The sequence below is a fragment of the Triplophysa dalaica genome, chromosome 17 (assembly GCF_015846415.1).
Source record: "Triplophysa dalaica isolate WHDGS20190420 chromosome 17, ASM1584641v1, whole genome shotgun sequence".
Taxonomy (NCBI): Eukaryota; Metazoa; Chordata; class Actinopteri; order Cypriniformes; family Nemacheilidae; genus Triplophysa; species Triplophysa dalaica.
In genome coordinates this window covers 2,507,079-2,522,500 of record NC_079558.1, presented here as the reverse complement: position 1 = coordinate 2,522,500, position 15,422 = coordinate 2,507,079, and the positions used below count along the sequence as shown (strand labels likewise).

Below are 15,422 nucleotides of genomic sequence, written 5' to 3'. Positions count from 1 at the left end.
TCCCGAAACCTCATATGTCCAGGTTCGCTGTTTTTCAGGAAATGGAAACAACACTGTACTTTTAAAATGTATAAATATGGTGTTCTCAACGTTAATGAACACCTTTTGATGGTTGGATATTTGCAAAACCCATGACAAACATAAAGGGTGTCTTATAATAATGATTGGTGGCAAAACATAAAAATGATGAACTATGGAGCGACAAGGTTTCAGAAGGACAGCAACGATATACAGGATTTAAATCGAATGAGAGTAAAGACATTATTACATAATTTCTAATTTCTGGGTGAACTATCCCTTTAACTACTACTTCAAAACTATTTTTAGTTTTTACCATATTTATGAAAAAACTGTATAGAAAAATGACATTGTGATATAGTTTGTTGTGTCATGTCTTACCATATTGACTTAGTAATTGTTTTATATGAATATTGCTAAATTAGAAGTTCATTACTCTACACATTAGTGTGAATCTTGTTTAGTTGTGTATGAAATCCACATTTGGAGGTGCATGTCTCATTCAGATATGCTCGAGAAAGAGGTGCCAGATTCCTTTAATTGTTGCTCTGTTAACTGCTCTGCTAAAATAACAGGATATAGCTGCAGTTCTTGATGATGTGTGTATGTGTGTCTATTATGACAGCAGGACAGATTTACAGAAAAAGTGTGCAAGTGAGAGAGATTATTGTTATCTTGGAATGACTTATACCTGAGTGCAACAAATTCTGCAACTGAGCTCCAGTGTGAAACCTGATGTGATTCTGTTTTAAAAATAAGACACAAGAAACAGATCCTCATAGACATTTAATATCTGACCAGTAAGATCAAAAAGCAACCACAGTATCAGTGCACTAGTCTCAGCCTCGGATGTCATACCAACGGGCCGTTGGCTTAACGTCTGATGCATAAGGCAAGGCACACTTTTGTGGAAATACTTCAGCGCATTTGAAGTGGTCATCTGATTGGTTGAATTTCACAGGATTTCCACCTGTAAACAAACAACACGAAGCTATCTAATCTTAGTAGCAAGCTGTCCTATTTACAACGGTTGCAATAAGAATTCATCACGATTGACTAAACACTTCTTTCTGTCAGTCATATGGCCTCTTGGGCGGGCATTGGCCAAAGAAAGCAAGTTCCCATCTTATGAAGGTCCGGCTAAAAAGAAAACATCAAATAACAAACTATCAGTACACTGCACATATTTAATTACACAACTGTAGGAAGGCTTGCGTGTCACAAATAGGCCTACCACACGATTAACCATGAACAACAACACAGTACCTTAAAGTTCAATTCTCATGCAAATGTCACATATCATTAATTATAGCACATTGTTTTTAATATACACATTTAAACTGGTGAAACCAATTCAATTTTGAAACATTACATGCACAGTATGATTGTATGACAAATACTGTTCTCTAAAAGATCCTGGGGGTTTATTGTGCATTTAACACATGTATTTGTTAGTTTATGTTTTTTTGTTAAAAAAAATACAATAACACTCTTTGAAATCCAATCGCTATACCTGAAAGATGATATCATCCCACAACTTTTCCCCATTTAAAATACGGTTACATTACAACAGAAAAATTGGTTGGAAATGTAATTTCATAACCGATAATATAAAAATTGAATGAAAAATAAATAAAAACACTTTTCTGGTGCTGTGACACCCAGTAGGTTTTCGGTTAAACTGTGATATAGCAGATCTGGGGCCAGTTGCATAAACATAGCCGCTAGGTTAAGACTGTGTCTTAACAACTAGTCCCACTGACAAGCAATAAGTTAGGAGTAATAAGTCTTACTTTTTAGATTTAATTGGACCAATCTTACTTTATATGTGACTAATTTAAAGACGTTTTGAAAAATTTGATGACTAACTTGCAAGACTAGTCTAACCAGTTTATGCAACTGGCCCCATCTATATTGTCTTAAATATTTAGACTCATTCTTCTTCTTTCACAATTCTGCCAACAATGAGGCTTTAACGATAGATGTGCTTTCTTCTCAGACATCTGTGTTTGTGATTCAGCGGGGGACATTTACAAAGAGGCAACATCTGATAACATCTGCAGAGCCGGAGATGATTGAGGAGGACAAGAAAGGGTGAGAGAGAAAGAATAAAGTAAGAGACAGTATGAGACCCTGAGACATGGATGTGCACTAAAAGCACAAGAGAAAAGCTCAAGCTGTTTCGAAAGCAAACTGTATAAGTGATTTTTTCAAAACAGTCTCAAGAAAAAAATCAGAGACAAAATGTGCATTTGAGCTGTTTCAGGCACTCTTTTGTAAACCTCCCCTCCCCTATTAGGGTTTTATACTTTTTAGCCAATACATTTATGGAATCGTTTGTCATAAACCATAGGTTAGACGTTTTCATCCACATGTACTGTAGGCTATTTAAACAAATTCTGTAAGAGAGGACATTAGTTTTCTGGTGAATAATTTAAAACATCAAGACGGAAGGTAATTGAATCAATATTCCTTTCCGTATAGATTGAGTTCCTCCAGTTAAAGATCCAATCTGTTCTTTTTAAGTATATAGGGTACTGCCAAGTGCTGATATCTGATCAGATAACACATTTCTAATCGATCTCAGTGAGGAAATGCATTTCTGCTGATTCCTTTAGATTATATTGAATGGAAAGTTGAAGTTGTTTCACTTGTGTGTTAACACACAGAGGCTCAGTTTGTTCAGCAGACCCAGAGCGCACGGACTGCTCTGTTTATCTACTGGTCTTCCCCTTTTAAAGCCTCTTCCAGTCGCCATGCACAGAAAATAAACAGCTAAGCCGGCAACTGCTCTTTGCTCAGGGGGGTTAAAAAGGTCGGCCATCTTGCTCTGTTTCACTGAATGGTTCTGAAAGGGTTTAATTCAGTCATCTGCAAGAGAGATCTCGGTCAGAACATTATGTAACCGTGTCTTTTAATGTTTGATGAGAAAATGAAACGCTTGAGTAACTCCATGCATGTTCTCCATATGAGGATTTCAGCTCTGCATCTGTAAAGATGTATACCACCTTAAGGAATTGAATAATTGAACAATGTCGTATATGTTGAAAGAGCTTCATTCACCTGCGGCATTTGAAAACACTTAATTTGATACATATTTTTTTAATATTAAAACACCAAAAAATAATGGAGGTATATTTCAAAGGATTCTGTCATCATCTATCCAACATTATTCATTCACACAAAATCTGAAATAACAATGTTCTTAAGTACCACAGTTGATACAGACAGGTCAAGTAAATTAGTAAATAATAACCAACTTTTAGTTTTGGTGAACTAACCCTTTGAGAGAATAACCATTAGTAGGAAATGAGAGGGCATAAAACTACTGATTTGATAAGCCAGATCACTTTGTTTCATAAATATGTTTTCGTTTCCTCGCAGACGACAAGACAATAAATAACAGAGCAAAAATGACTTGGAATGTAATGGTTGGAAAAAAACAAGTTGAGTCTAAAACTGGATCCACCAGGATCAGATAAGACATTGTTCTGACAAACTGTACCCCCGATGCACATTAAAGTTTACAATCAATAATTTTATGTCTCAGCTAACAGAATGGGTGCTTGGCTGTCCAATATATGTAAATTTTACTATTTTTTTATTGGGTTGGCAAATGCACTTACAAAAGCAAACAAAAATCATTTTCAATGCCATTCAGGCAAAGTGGTTGTAATTTATGTTCTTATATAATGATTCCTACTGTATATAATATACAATGATAAATATTAATTTTAATATACTCATTTTGAAAACTTCAAATCAGAGGTCTTTGGCAAAAATGAACGACTTAAAAAATAAATTTAGATTTGAATTCAACATTTTTAATTTAAATCAAATCATAGTCTTTTTAATAATGTGCATAATTACTTAATGTGAGTAATGTACGTAATGTACAAGCAGCCGGTTGTTATTGCAGAAATAAGTAAATAAATTATTTCGCGATAACAACCGGGTCCTTGTACATTATCCCACTTACTACAAGGCTACTTTCCACATGAGAAAAAAATGGACATGAGATGTGAATTTTAAATATTTTATTAGCTCATCTTTATTGAATGCAAGCCTTCCGCAAAGTTTACTTTCGACGTCAAAAACGACGTTCAAATTTCATGAACATTCAATTTGGTCTAATCATTTGTAAATATAATGTCATGTATGTTATTAAAAGACATATTTACTTTAATTTTGTGTAATATTAAACTGGACTGTCAAAAAAATTGCATTATCAAGGTTGCTGGGCGTTATTCGTTTTGAGTAGTTGTTATCTGAGAATAACTTGCCAATCAGAATCAAGTATTCCAGAGCGCCGTTTAATAAACAAATTAATTAGACCACCACCCAATGATATAGGTTTTGTGCCTCAGCTGCCCTAAACTAACAATATTGGTGATATTAAATTATTTTAATGTTTCTGTAATGGTTAATCCACCAGTATGTGTGAGGTCTTTAGTCACAGTAATATTTATAATGCTAAAATATTTTTGTTATCCATGAATTTTCATATTGACTGTTCTTATTAGCAAGCCAAAAAAATAATAACAATACTTGATTTTCTATTCAAATCCCTAATTACAGTTTACATGCAGTCCTTAATAAAAAATATTTTTTGTGGTTTAATGCGACACTTGAGTCATTTCTGACATCTGAGAGAAAATAAATGTGCTCAACTTTGGGTATTAAAATGTAAATAAATGTAGCTGTTTAGTTGTTTCACTCTGATATTAGCCCAACAAATGAAAATAAAATGTTTAGATTTTGACAGATCCCTAAAACATATATTTTTCTCTTTATTACGACATGCGGCCTAATAAATGTGTTAAGCACTGTACATAGTAATTTGCACACTTTTTGGGGAGAGTGGAGCGACCTCCCTCTGTGAACGTTTGGTGCTGCTGTAAATTGAGGAGGTTGAGGCGTTGACAGGGGTGCGCTGGTGATGCAGAGGCCGGCGAGGGTGCAAATGTGCTCCCCGGAACAACAGAACGCCCCTCACCGCTGCTCTAAAGGGCTTGCTGACAAAACAGTACAAAAAGAAATTCACAGCAGTGTTTAGCATGGCTATCATGTTGGCAAGGTCGTACGCGAGATGCACGCGCCAATCTCTGTACACCGATGACACGTAGAGATGATAGAGTACCACTCCGGTACGAGGTGCCCAAAGTACGGCAAACACAGAAGTGACTGCCAACAGCATAACTGTGGTTTTACCCAGCTTGCTTGGCAATGCCAACTGCTGCCCGGTGTCCTCTTGGCACATGTGCTTCCTCTGCCTATTACGAAGCCTTAGGATAATCAATGAGTTTAGCAGTAGGAAGATGCTGCATGGAAGAAAGTAGATAATAGTCACATGAGTCCAAATCAGGGCGGCATCCAATGTGTTAGGCGGGCGGCTGACCCTCCACATGTCCGACCACCAAAAAAAAGGCACGCCGGATGCCAAGGCTAATGTGAGCACCACAGCAATGATCCGCCGGGCACGTGCCGGAAAGCTTATCTGCCGGTGTAGCAACGGGTGACACAAAGCAACGTAGCGGTCGACAGTGAGAGGTACGGTGGCCCAGATAGAGGCGTGGTTTGCGGCGAACTCCAGCATGTTGACCGACCGGAGCAGCAGCACGGGGACATCTCGGTGGAATACGGCCGTTTCCAGTAGGAAGCCCACGAAGATGATGAAGAGCTGACTGAGGATGTCGGAGCCAGTCAAAGCCAAAAGATACACATAGAGCGATTTCTGGGTCCGAACAGCCAGTCGGGAGAGAGCCACTAATGTCAGGATGTTCACTGGAAAAGAGGGAAGAGGAATTAGAAAATGGACAGACATGGCATAAACAGGGAGGTTTGGGGCCACAGAATGGAGAAAAAGAAGATGGAGGGGAGTAGACACAGCAGGATTGATGGGAAATAATAGATGAGGGGTCAGATTTTGAAAACATACCAGCCCCCGCAACCTTTGACCTGATTTTCCACAATGAAAAGATCAAACTAAAGATGATTTTTTGCCTGTTTTCCTTTGATACACAAAAAACGTAATTCTCATTGATATTTTTATTTTGTTTATTAATACAAATATCTGAAAAAATAAACCAAGATGCGGTCTTCTGAAAAAAAAGTAAGAAACAAAAAAAATGCCAGTTAGAGAAGAAAAATAATAATTTTCCTCTTTATTAAATAAGTTTACTTTTTGTTTTACATTTTGAGCAAAAACTCGTTCAATTTGTTTGAACAAGTGGCTCTAAAGATAACTCCCCCCCCAAAAAAAACTTAAACGTTGTAAGACTGAAATACTAAACAGTGTCTCATAATTTTTAGATGAATTATTCCTTAAACCAAATACCTGTATAAACATGGTTTGATTTTCATTTCTTCTTCATTGACTTAAAGCTGTTAAATCAATATAAAAGTGTCATTGCCTGTTGTGCAAATCAATTGACCCTGATCTATTGGACTTAAAACACTAGAGTCACTGATGAATCATAAGTTTATGTACTGATTGATTTATTTATTGACTGACTTTCTTCTCCCCAAGCAACTTTGTTTTAGTTTCTTTTGGAGTGAGTGCATAAAAAAAGTTTATGGATACTTAAAGATTTCTTGTCTGGTTTGATGTGTGACTCATTGAACGAATCCACAATGACCCTCCTCCATCAAAGGATGCAAGGTGAGAAAGATCTGATTTCCTATGGGAATGGGTAACTGATGAACCGATGCACAACCCTGTTCCCAACCCGGAGCCATGTTTTAAAATCCTCATACCTGGCAGTCCTATACACAAGAGAGCGCTGTAGTAGATGACAGGGAGGTAAGCCAGCACACACTTGGACCTCTCCTCAACGCTGCGCTCATCCTCCCGGTGGCTGGGCACCGTGCCATTGTGCCAGTCAATCATGACATATGCCTTCCCCTTGTGACATGCAAGACAACAAAAGGAAAACTTAAACATCTCACTCATGTCTGCATATGATCTAAAATGTCTGGCATTAAATAATCAACTTTTTTTGAGGGAGACAGCTTGTCATTGTTAACAACAGATGGAAGGAAAATCAAAAACACTAATACACCTGCCTTGGTTTACTTGTCTTACTCTTATCTCTCTTCTCTCCCTTTTTCCTTCTTCTTTAAACATTATTACTTCTTTTGTCACCTCGACCACCCTTAAGAGGATGAGATCAACTCAATTCTGACCAAACATGTTTATTTGCTTTCAGCATCTGCTCAGTGTCGAGAGCTGAAAATATTGCCTAGTGACATCATCTGGTTTTATGATCAAATACTGTTGCTAAAGTGCTTTGCACACAATTGTTTGATGCTTGATAAAAAAGAAAAAAGCAAAATGTACTAAACAGCGGTGTTGAGGAGCTGTTGAAAGCATACATTGTTCTCAACCGCCAAACAGACAATAGAAGGTTTATGTTGTGGAACATGTTGATGGGTCTGTCTCCTCAAACACATCCTGCTTAGATGAGCAAATTCACAATGCGGGTGAGAATTGAATTAAGCAGAAAGTATTGGTTTGCTGTCACCTTATAATTACTTTTGTGAATTGACTGTATGTGAGGAACAGTGGGGAACAACTCAATTTTATTTGTATGGTGCATCGCAATCCGTCACTGCAAAGCACCTTTACAGAAAACATTTTGTAATGAAATATCAGAAATATTGGTAACATTGTAGGGCAATTCTCACTATTATCAAGTTGTTATTGGCATGCTTATTATTTTCATATTGGCTGTTTATTAGTACTTATAAAGCAAATATTCTTTATGACCATACTCTACCTTCCTAATCCTAAACAATACCTAAACCCAATAACTATTAATAAGCAATAAATTAAGAGTTAATTGGGGGAAAAAGTCATACTTAATGGATTGGTTAATAAGGAGAATTGCCCCCTATACTGAAGTGAAAATGAAAATTTTCTATAGGAACTTAAATTTTAAATATGACAATATTAAATAGGAATATTGTAAGACAGACAGTCATTATGCATAAATGTGTAAAAATACAATAATTTTGCAATAATGTTATCACATCCGAAACATGTTGACCAATTCCAGAGCTCAGTTCTTCTTTTTACAGATTTGCCATTTGTTTCTTTCAGAAAAATCAACAGTGTTAACCTCAAAAACTGTACATTCATTTCATCCATATATCTCTTATGCATTGAGTTTCAAACAGCAAACTTTTGTCAAAGGCTTTTTGTATTAAGGGCCCAAACTTTTCATGCAAAATGAGAGAAAAAAAAAGTTTTTTTAACACACCAGCTCCTTTTCAAATAACATGACATTTACGCCTTTACAGACATCAATTTGTATCATATTTGTCGAAAGTGCCAAACACCCAAAACTGCGGGAAGCTTTTACAATGAATGTTATATATTTAACAGCGGTCCTCAAATCCCTATTAAAAGCTGTTTATCTCAATGCTATGATGATAATTTTCTCCTCCAGCTGAGCATAATCAGTTTTTACCGTAGTAATATAAGTTGTAATGAGTGTCTTTATGAGCTCTTATGGGTCATTTACTCTGTAGCAGTTTTAAACAGAAGCTGAGCTGAATGATAAATCTTTAACCACTGACGTGTGCTAGGATACAGAAGAGATGTAATCCCTGAAAGGCTGAACTATATACTCATGTTGTTTTCCTACTGAAAATACCTCTGCCAACATCAAATCATTGCTCATTTAATAGATTCATAAGCGTGGGGAGGAGCTTACATGCGTGTAAATGGATCTACTGTGTGTGTTTTTGAGCAATTTTTCTAGGAATCTGGGTTCTTTAACTAATCGTGTCCACTTGTTTTTCACTTTGAGTTTGTATGGTAATCTCTCCTCTACTCGGATGACTAGGGATTTTTAATGCTTTCAAAAATGTGCTAAAATCCCATAAGTGTGCATATCACACTTTGTAAGTGGTGTGAAAACACAATTTTCTCAAGGGGTAAATATGTTTTTCAGAGAGATTGTGTTCCCATGTGTTATGATAAAACACACACACATTCCCTGTGAGAAATCTTTTAGGGATCTGACTTCCTCTTTCTCACAGGCAAACTTATTTTCTTTATTTAAAATACAATTTTGTATGGATACTTGTATGGATGAATGAACATAATTTGAATTAAGAGGATAAAAAGCGATGGTAAACCGAACTCTCTTTGCTCTGCTTGTCCTCATATGCTTAAATGGCTAGTTCACCCAAAAATTCTCTCATCATTTCAAACTTCTATAAATTTCTTTGTTCTGTTAAACACACAATTTTTTTTGTAAAAATGCAATTTTCAGTTCTTGGACGTCATCCACTACCAAAGTAGGAAAATAATATTGCATTTTTTTGTTCTGTTGAACACAGAATGAGATATTTTGAAGAATTTAGGACAATTTAGGAAAACATTTGTTTTCTTACTATGGTAGTCAATGATATTCCAGAACTGGAAATTGCTAACATTCTTCTGAATTTCTTTCTCTGTGTTCATCAGAACAAAGTCATTTATACAAGTAAAAAATTACATGAGGGTGAGTAAATAGTGACATCATTTTCTTTATTTTTGGGTGAACTATCACTTTATGGCCTGGGAATTCTTAAGTTCCCATCCACAATCTTAGTGTCCTGAATCACAGACCCCAAACGGCTTATACAGAATAACTCAAACAAGCTGTTTAAGCTTAAAGCATCACGTTTGACTGACAAACAGCAATGTTTTCTATTTCTAGAGCGGTTCACGTGTTGCCCTCTGCCCGAGGGTGAGTCCACACAAGCAGTCTACATCTGTTTAAACAGAGAATCTGTGTTTAAGTGTTAAGGGACAAAATGGATAAAACGAGAAGGGATGTTTTCTCTAAATGCTGCACTTAAGCTTTGTTTAAATAATCTGATGGCAAATCACTTCATGTTACTGGGTCATTAATACCGTACTGCAGACTCACAGTAGTAGCCCAAAGTGATGTCCAACTTAAAAAATGGTTGTCTTCACATTCTTTAAAAAAACGTGATTAAAACGTTCTATTTATGTTGCAAAGTTGTACTTGGAGTGTAAACTGAAGTCCCAGCTTTGAAAATAATTTAAGAAGGCTTGGAAAAAAGCTAATTTAAAAAGTATCAAAAATATTAATGACTCATGTTGCACTACACAGATTTCAGTCCAATCAAATATTTTCTAGAACAGGGCTAGTCAACTGGTTGCCCCGCGGGCCAAATGCGGTCCGCCAATCATCTTTCCCTGGCCCGAATTAACATTTCTAATAACCAAATATCTTCATAAATATGACCATTATATGACCTATAAGTAACAGCAACAAAAACAGTGTAAAAGGAATAAAATGCAATAAATAACAGGAATACAAAATAGCAGAAGAAATGATGATATTGTAAAAAAAAACTGGCCCGCATCCTATTTATACTCTTGGAATCTGGCCCTCAAAGAAAAGTAGTTGAAGACCCCAGTTCTAGAATGTGAAGTCCCTTCCCATGAAAAAATCATGGCTCATGACTGTAATGTAACCAAAGTCCGGCTATTCATAAGACCCTTTGATCTGTTCCGCCTAAATATCCAGTTCCTGCTAATATATCAACAAAACTAAAACGCTTGTTAACCAATCTCGTGAATTCATTAGAGCCAAAAATAGCTAATGTTCATTGTTTTCCAGTTTGGGTTGTACAGAGTGTTGATGTGTAAGGTTTCAGATCTCTCTCCATGGACTTTTTGCTCTACCGAACACTCTTAATTATTCATATTGAGCTGGTACACCTGAGACAATAGTTATGACCTCAAGGACAATGGTATAGCGATACCATCCATATATCAGGGTGAACAAATAAAAAGAGTGTGCATTTCATTTTCCGAAAAGGAAAATGTTCGATAGGAAGAAAACGTTATAATTTATAATGTCGAGATTACAAAGAGCCAACAATGTCAGACATTTCCAAGTAATCCCAGTTTTTTTCGGTTTTCCCGACTTCCAGAGTTGACCTCTAAATATCCCGTAGCTCTTGGAGCAAATATAAAGTTGACATAACACTGTGAATGAACCCAACACGTCAATTGCTGATTTATGTTCAGGCGAAATCATGCAAGTTAACTGTGTTTTTAAAAGCTGTTTTGAGAAAATATGTGAATATCCATGAACAGATCACATTCTGCAGGTATAAATCAAACAAAAATCATATTCATATATAAAAAACAAAGCAAATTTGCATGTTGCATGGTTATATTATATACACCATGAATTATTTTAATAATAAAAGAATGCACTTACAATAAAAATTCAATACCAATCTGTCTGTTTTCTATTAAAAGAAATAAACAGAGAAACACCATTTTGAATATTCATAGTTTCTGAACAATATTTTATCTGACATGAAAATATTTTGTTTATATGTGTTTGTAGAAATGTAACCACTTCATCTGTACATGATGCTCACAAAAAGTCCATCAAGGTTAAAACCAAATTGATAAGCAGACTTACCCTCACAGATAACTGAAGGCCCCCATCTGTGGACCCCAAGCAGGCGTCTTAACCACCAATGCCCAAACACGGAGCCCTTGAGGAGGACAATGAAGAACAACAGAGGTCTTCGCATAATAGACTCATCACTGCAAACAGCGAGTGAGTTCGAGAAAAGGTTATGCAAAGGAGTGAGAGAGACCGAGAGAGGGAGAGAGAGAGAGAGAGAGAGAGAGAGAGAGAGGGAGGGAGGGGAAAAGCACAAGTGAGATGGATGCTTTTGGGAGGATTTTGGTAAATGAGGGAAGCATAAAGCGAAGTGAGAGAGAGTTGTAGAGGTATATCTTTCCCTGAGCTTTCGACATTATGGCAGTAAGAAAGACACAAAGAAGACGGTTTATAGTTTCACAAACAATGTCTTCAGACCCGTGGGACCTCTTATCTGCTGTGTTTGTATTTTTCACTAGAGCTCATCATACAGTAGGTTTCTTTTGAATGTGATCTTAATGTAAACTTCATTTAAATATAAACATACCTGATATGTTTCTTTTTCAAACGTTTATTAAGATTTTCTGAAGCATTTGTAAAAGGTGCTTATCCTTGCAAAAATTGTCCCTACCGTGCTATAGGATGTTCTTAGTTGCCATGACATTATCATGTGGATGCTAGGGTGTTCTGAGTGGTCTTTAGCGTTTCCTCGGTTTTGCCACGGATGCAAAAAGACCCCACCCCATGTGTAAGTATGAAGCGCTTTTATTTTTTATTTTTTAAATAAGAAACACACGAATGACAGACATTGACACTCAAGGATCAAGAATAGAATCAAGTACATTTTTAGCTAAATCAATACTGTGGCATTGGAGATCTTGTGGTTTACATGTAAATGCTTTCAGGAAGAATCTGCCACCCACCAGCCAACGGAGCACAACATCATGTCTCCAGACGGATGGACAAAAGTACATCAACACCACCATCTGGACACAGAAGCAGAGAAAGTGAGCAGGGTGACTTTAAAGATACGAATGCTCTCTCTCTCTCTCTCTCTCTCTCTCCCCTGAATGGTGATCACTGTGCGTGTTCATTTTGATGAACGATCTCTGCAGTGGCCTTGCACCACAGCATGAGGGTTGGTCAAGCAGAAAATGAACTCTGTAAACTTGCTTCTGGTTGTGGTGTCAGCAGTAGGTTTGTGGAATTGTAAATGTATTAATGTAGTGAAGGTGCGAATGAAGGAAGCGGGTTTTGTTCTGGCTCTACCACATTCACCACATGTTTCATTTATCTAGAAAACATTATCTACACAGGTGGGTGGGTCAATGCTACACAATCTGTGATCCAACCATTGCATTAAGAGAAATTATAAATAGACCAGAACAGAATTCACAAAGAGCAACATGAAAATGCAAACACATATCCAGATATTATTACTCTGCTATGTGTTAGGTCCAATACTCCAGGTACAGGAGCATGTAGACAGAAGATAATGAATGATATTCTGGATGACAGAATAACTAAATCAACCCTCGCTTCCACTGTGTTTGGGTAAAACTTGTTCAGACCACGCAAAGCTGTTTGACTTTTTGAAGAAGTAAAATGTTTTTTTGGAGCATGTCTGGAATCTAAATTGTTATCTAGTTTGACATCATCAGGCAAACTGTTGATCTTCGAAGCATTGTCTTCAATAAAAATGCAAAAGAAATTTAAGGTTTTATTCAATATCATCCTACTTTAACTGATCATTAAGGTACGAAAGGCCAGACTATATTGTTTGTATTGTGTAATATTATGTTATAAAGGGCCATTTTTATTATGTAGAAGCTGTACTGTATGTATTGTGAATTTAGTCCAGCTGGGTGCCACTGACAGGCATAACAACACTCCTGAAACTTGACTTTGAATGTGTTAAAGATATGGTAAACACACATTTTAATTCAAATGTTTTAGAAAAAAATTATCTGAACAATGCAGTTGACAGATATTTGTATTTTTGCAAAGGGAAATGGAAGGGAAGCAGCTCTATAAGTTGAAAATTGCACATTTGTTTTTAAACCATTTATATGTTCCACAATATGTTCACATCGAGTTCAAAGCAATGGATGAAATAGTCAATACTGAACCACCGATCTCATTCATTAAGTCTTTAAAAAAAAATGATGTGTAGGTGTTTTTGGCATAGGAATGCACAGGTCTAAACATTAAATTTTTGAATCACTCTAAACATTTTACATAGTGTACGCACTTTACACAAGAGCCGCAAAAACCTCTGTGATGTAAAAAGGGGATATTTACACTTTAGCCACACTGTCAAGTTCACTTTGATTTTATCTCAGCTCTTTGTATTTGTGCACTGTGAAGAGAGCGGGTAAATTCATAAATAGAGGAAGAAAAATGGGCAGCACAAACTCATTTTTGAAGCACTTATGTGAAAGGTCCTTCTGTTCCATTTAAACACACAAATTCATAACAGCACATAATGTAATTGCCGTCAGCACGGTTCACCGAGGCCAACAATACAAATGTGATTTAAACTACCTCTAAATTCTGAAGCATGTGGGGGAGATGAAGTGAACAAAAAGATAAAAGGGAAAAGAGATGAATAAATGGAGAAATGTGCAATGGAGGGATAAAGATGGAGAGATAACGTCAAAGGCACATTTGTGAAAATAGTTTGCAGAAAAGGAGTTTCACAGTGCAATGTAAAATTCAGTACAACTGCAATATTTTTGACATTTGCCAAGACTGACCTCTAGTGGCAATAGTTGAAAGTTTCAATAATGTTTACTTTTACTGAGGTGTAAGTCGTGTTGGGTAAGTTACTCTGAAAAAGTTATTAATTACTAGTTACTAATTACATATTCAATAATTAGATTACTGCACAAATTATTCTCTCCAAGTATTTAATTACTTATTAGTAATCACTTTCTATATACTACATCAACCTTGATTAGAATTCATTCAAGGATACACATTAAAAAGCTTATTTACTTCATTCAAATAAATAACTACATGAATTATTCTTATTAACTGACCAAAGTATAAAAAAACGTGAGAAGGATACATTAAAGCATTAATTTTAAAGTTGGACTTATAATTTTGGTGCCTTTCCACTATTGGATATATTACACAATATTTACTTCAATTACATCAGAAGTAACTGTAATTAAATTATAAAAAATAAGAGTAATCCCTTACTAAACGTACTAAAGGGGAAAGTTATTAAATTAAAGTAACTAATTACTTAGTAACTAGTTACACCCAACACTGGGTGTAATATAATGTAAAACAGAAACAATCATCCAAAGTAAACTATTAAATTCAAATATATTATTAATGATAATTACTGCATATTAAAAAGTACTTTTTCGTTCACATTATGGTGAATTAAAATTCTTGAAAAGAAGTTTAGATACAGTATATAGTAAACATGCCATATAGAGCCCTATGAAGTGCCAAATAGGTCACTAGAGAAAGAGAGAGAGGAAGAGGGAGAGGAAGAGGGAGAGAGAGAGAGAGAGAGAGAGAGAGAGAGAGGTCACTGTATCACTGGTTTTGACATTCTCATTAACTATAATCAATATAACTGCAGGCTAACCAGACGGAGTTGAAGTGACACTGCTGACTGGAATATAAATGAGTCATAATACTTTACAAATAGGTTGTTCATATTATATAAGAAATATATCAATTGAAACTTATTGTTAATCGTTTTTTATATCTCAGTAATTCTGTCGATACAGATTTTGAAGATTAACTTAATATTTCTTAACTTTCTGAATGTAACTAATTCATATAATCACTATAAATATGAACATCAATCTGGTTATGTTTTTTAACATTATATAAATTCCTATACCTATAGCCGATTAAAAAATGCTTTTCAACCGAGACGATTATTTAAACTTTCTTATGTGCAACACACACACAAACACACGCACACAAACACACACACACAAATAGTTCTCA

At 35.8% G+C, this 15,422-nt stretch overlaps 1 protein-coding gene across 1 annotated transcript; it reads right to left on the bottom strand.

Moving 5' to 3' along the window:
• Positions 1-4,040: 4,040 nt before the first annotated feature.
• On the bottom strand, positions 4,041-11,547 carry gpr142 (G protein-coupled receptor 142). Its single transcript, XM_056771324.1, has 3 exons — positions 11,481-11,547; positions 6,775-6,922; positions 4,041-5,802 (listed from the first exon to the last, which is right to left on the bottom strand). The coding sequence occupies exons 2-3, from the start codon at positions 6,905-6,907 to the stop codon at positions 4,838-4,840; spliced, it is 1,098 nt and encodes a 365-aa protein (XP_056627302.1). The 5' UTR covers positions 6,908-6,922; positions 11,481-11,547; the 3' UTR covers positions 4,041-4,837.
• Between the last annotated feature and the right edge of the window lie 3,875 nt (positions 11,548-15,422).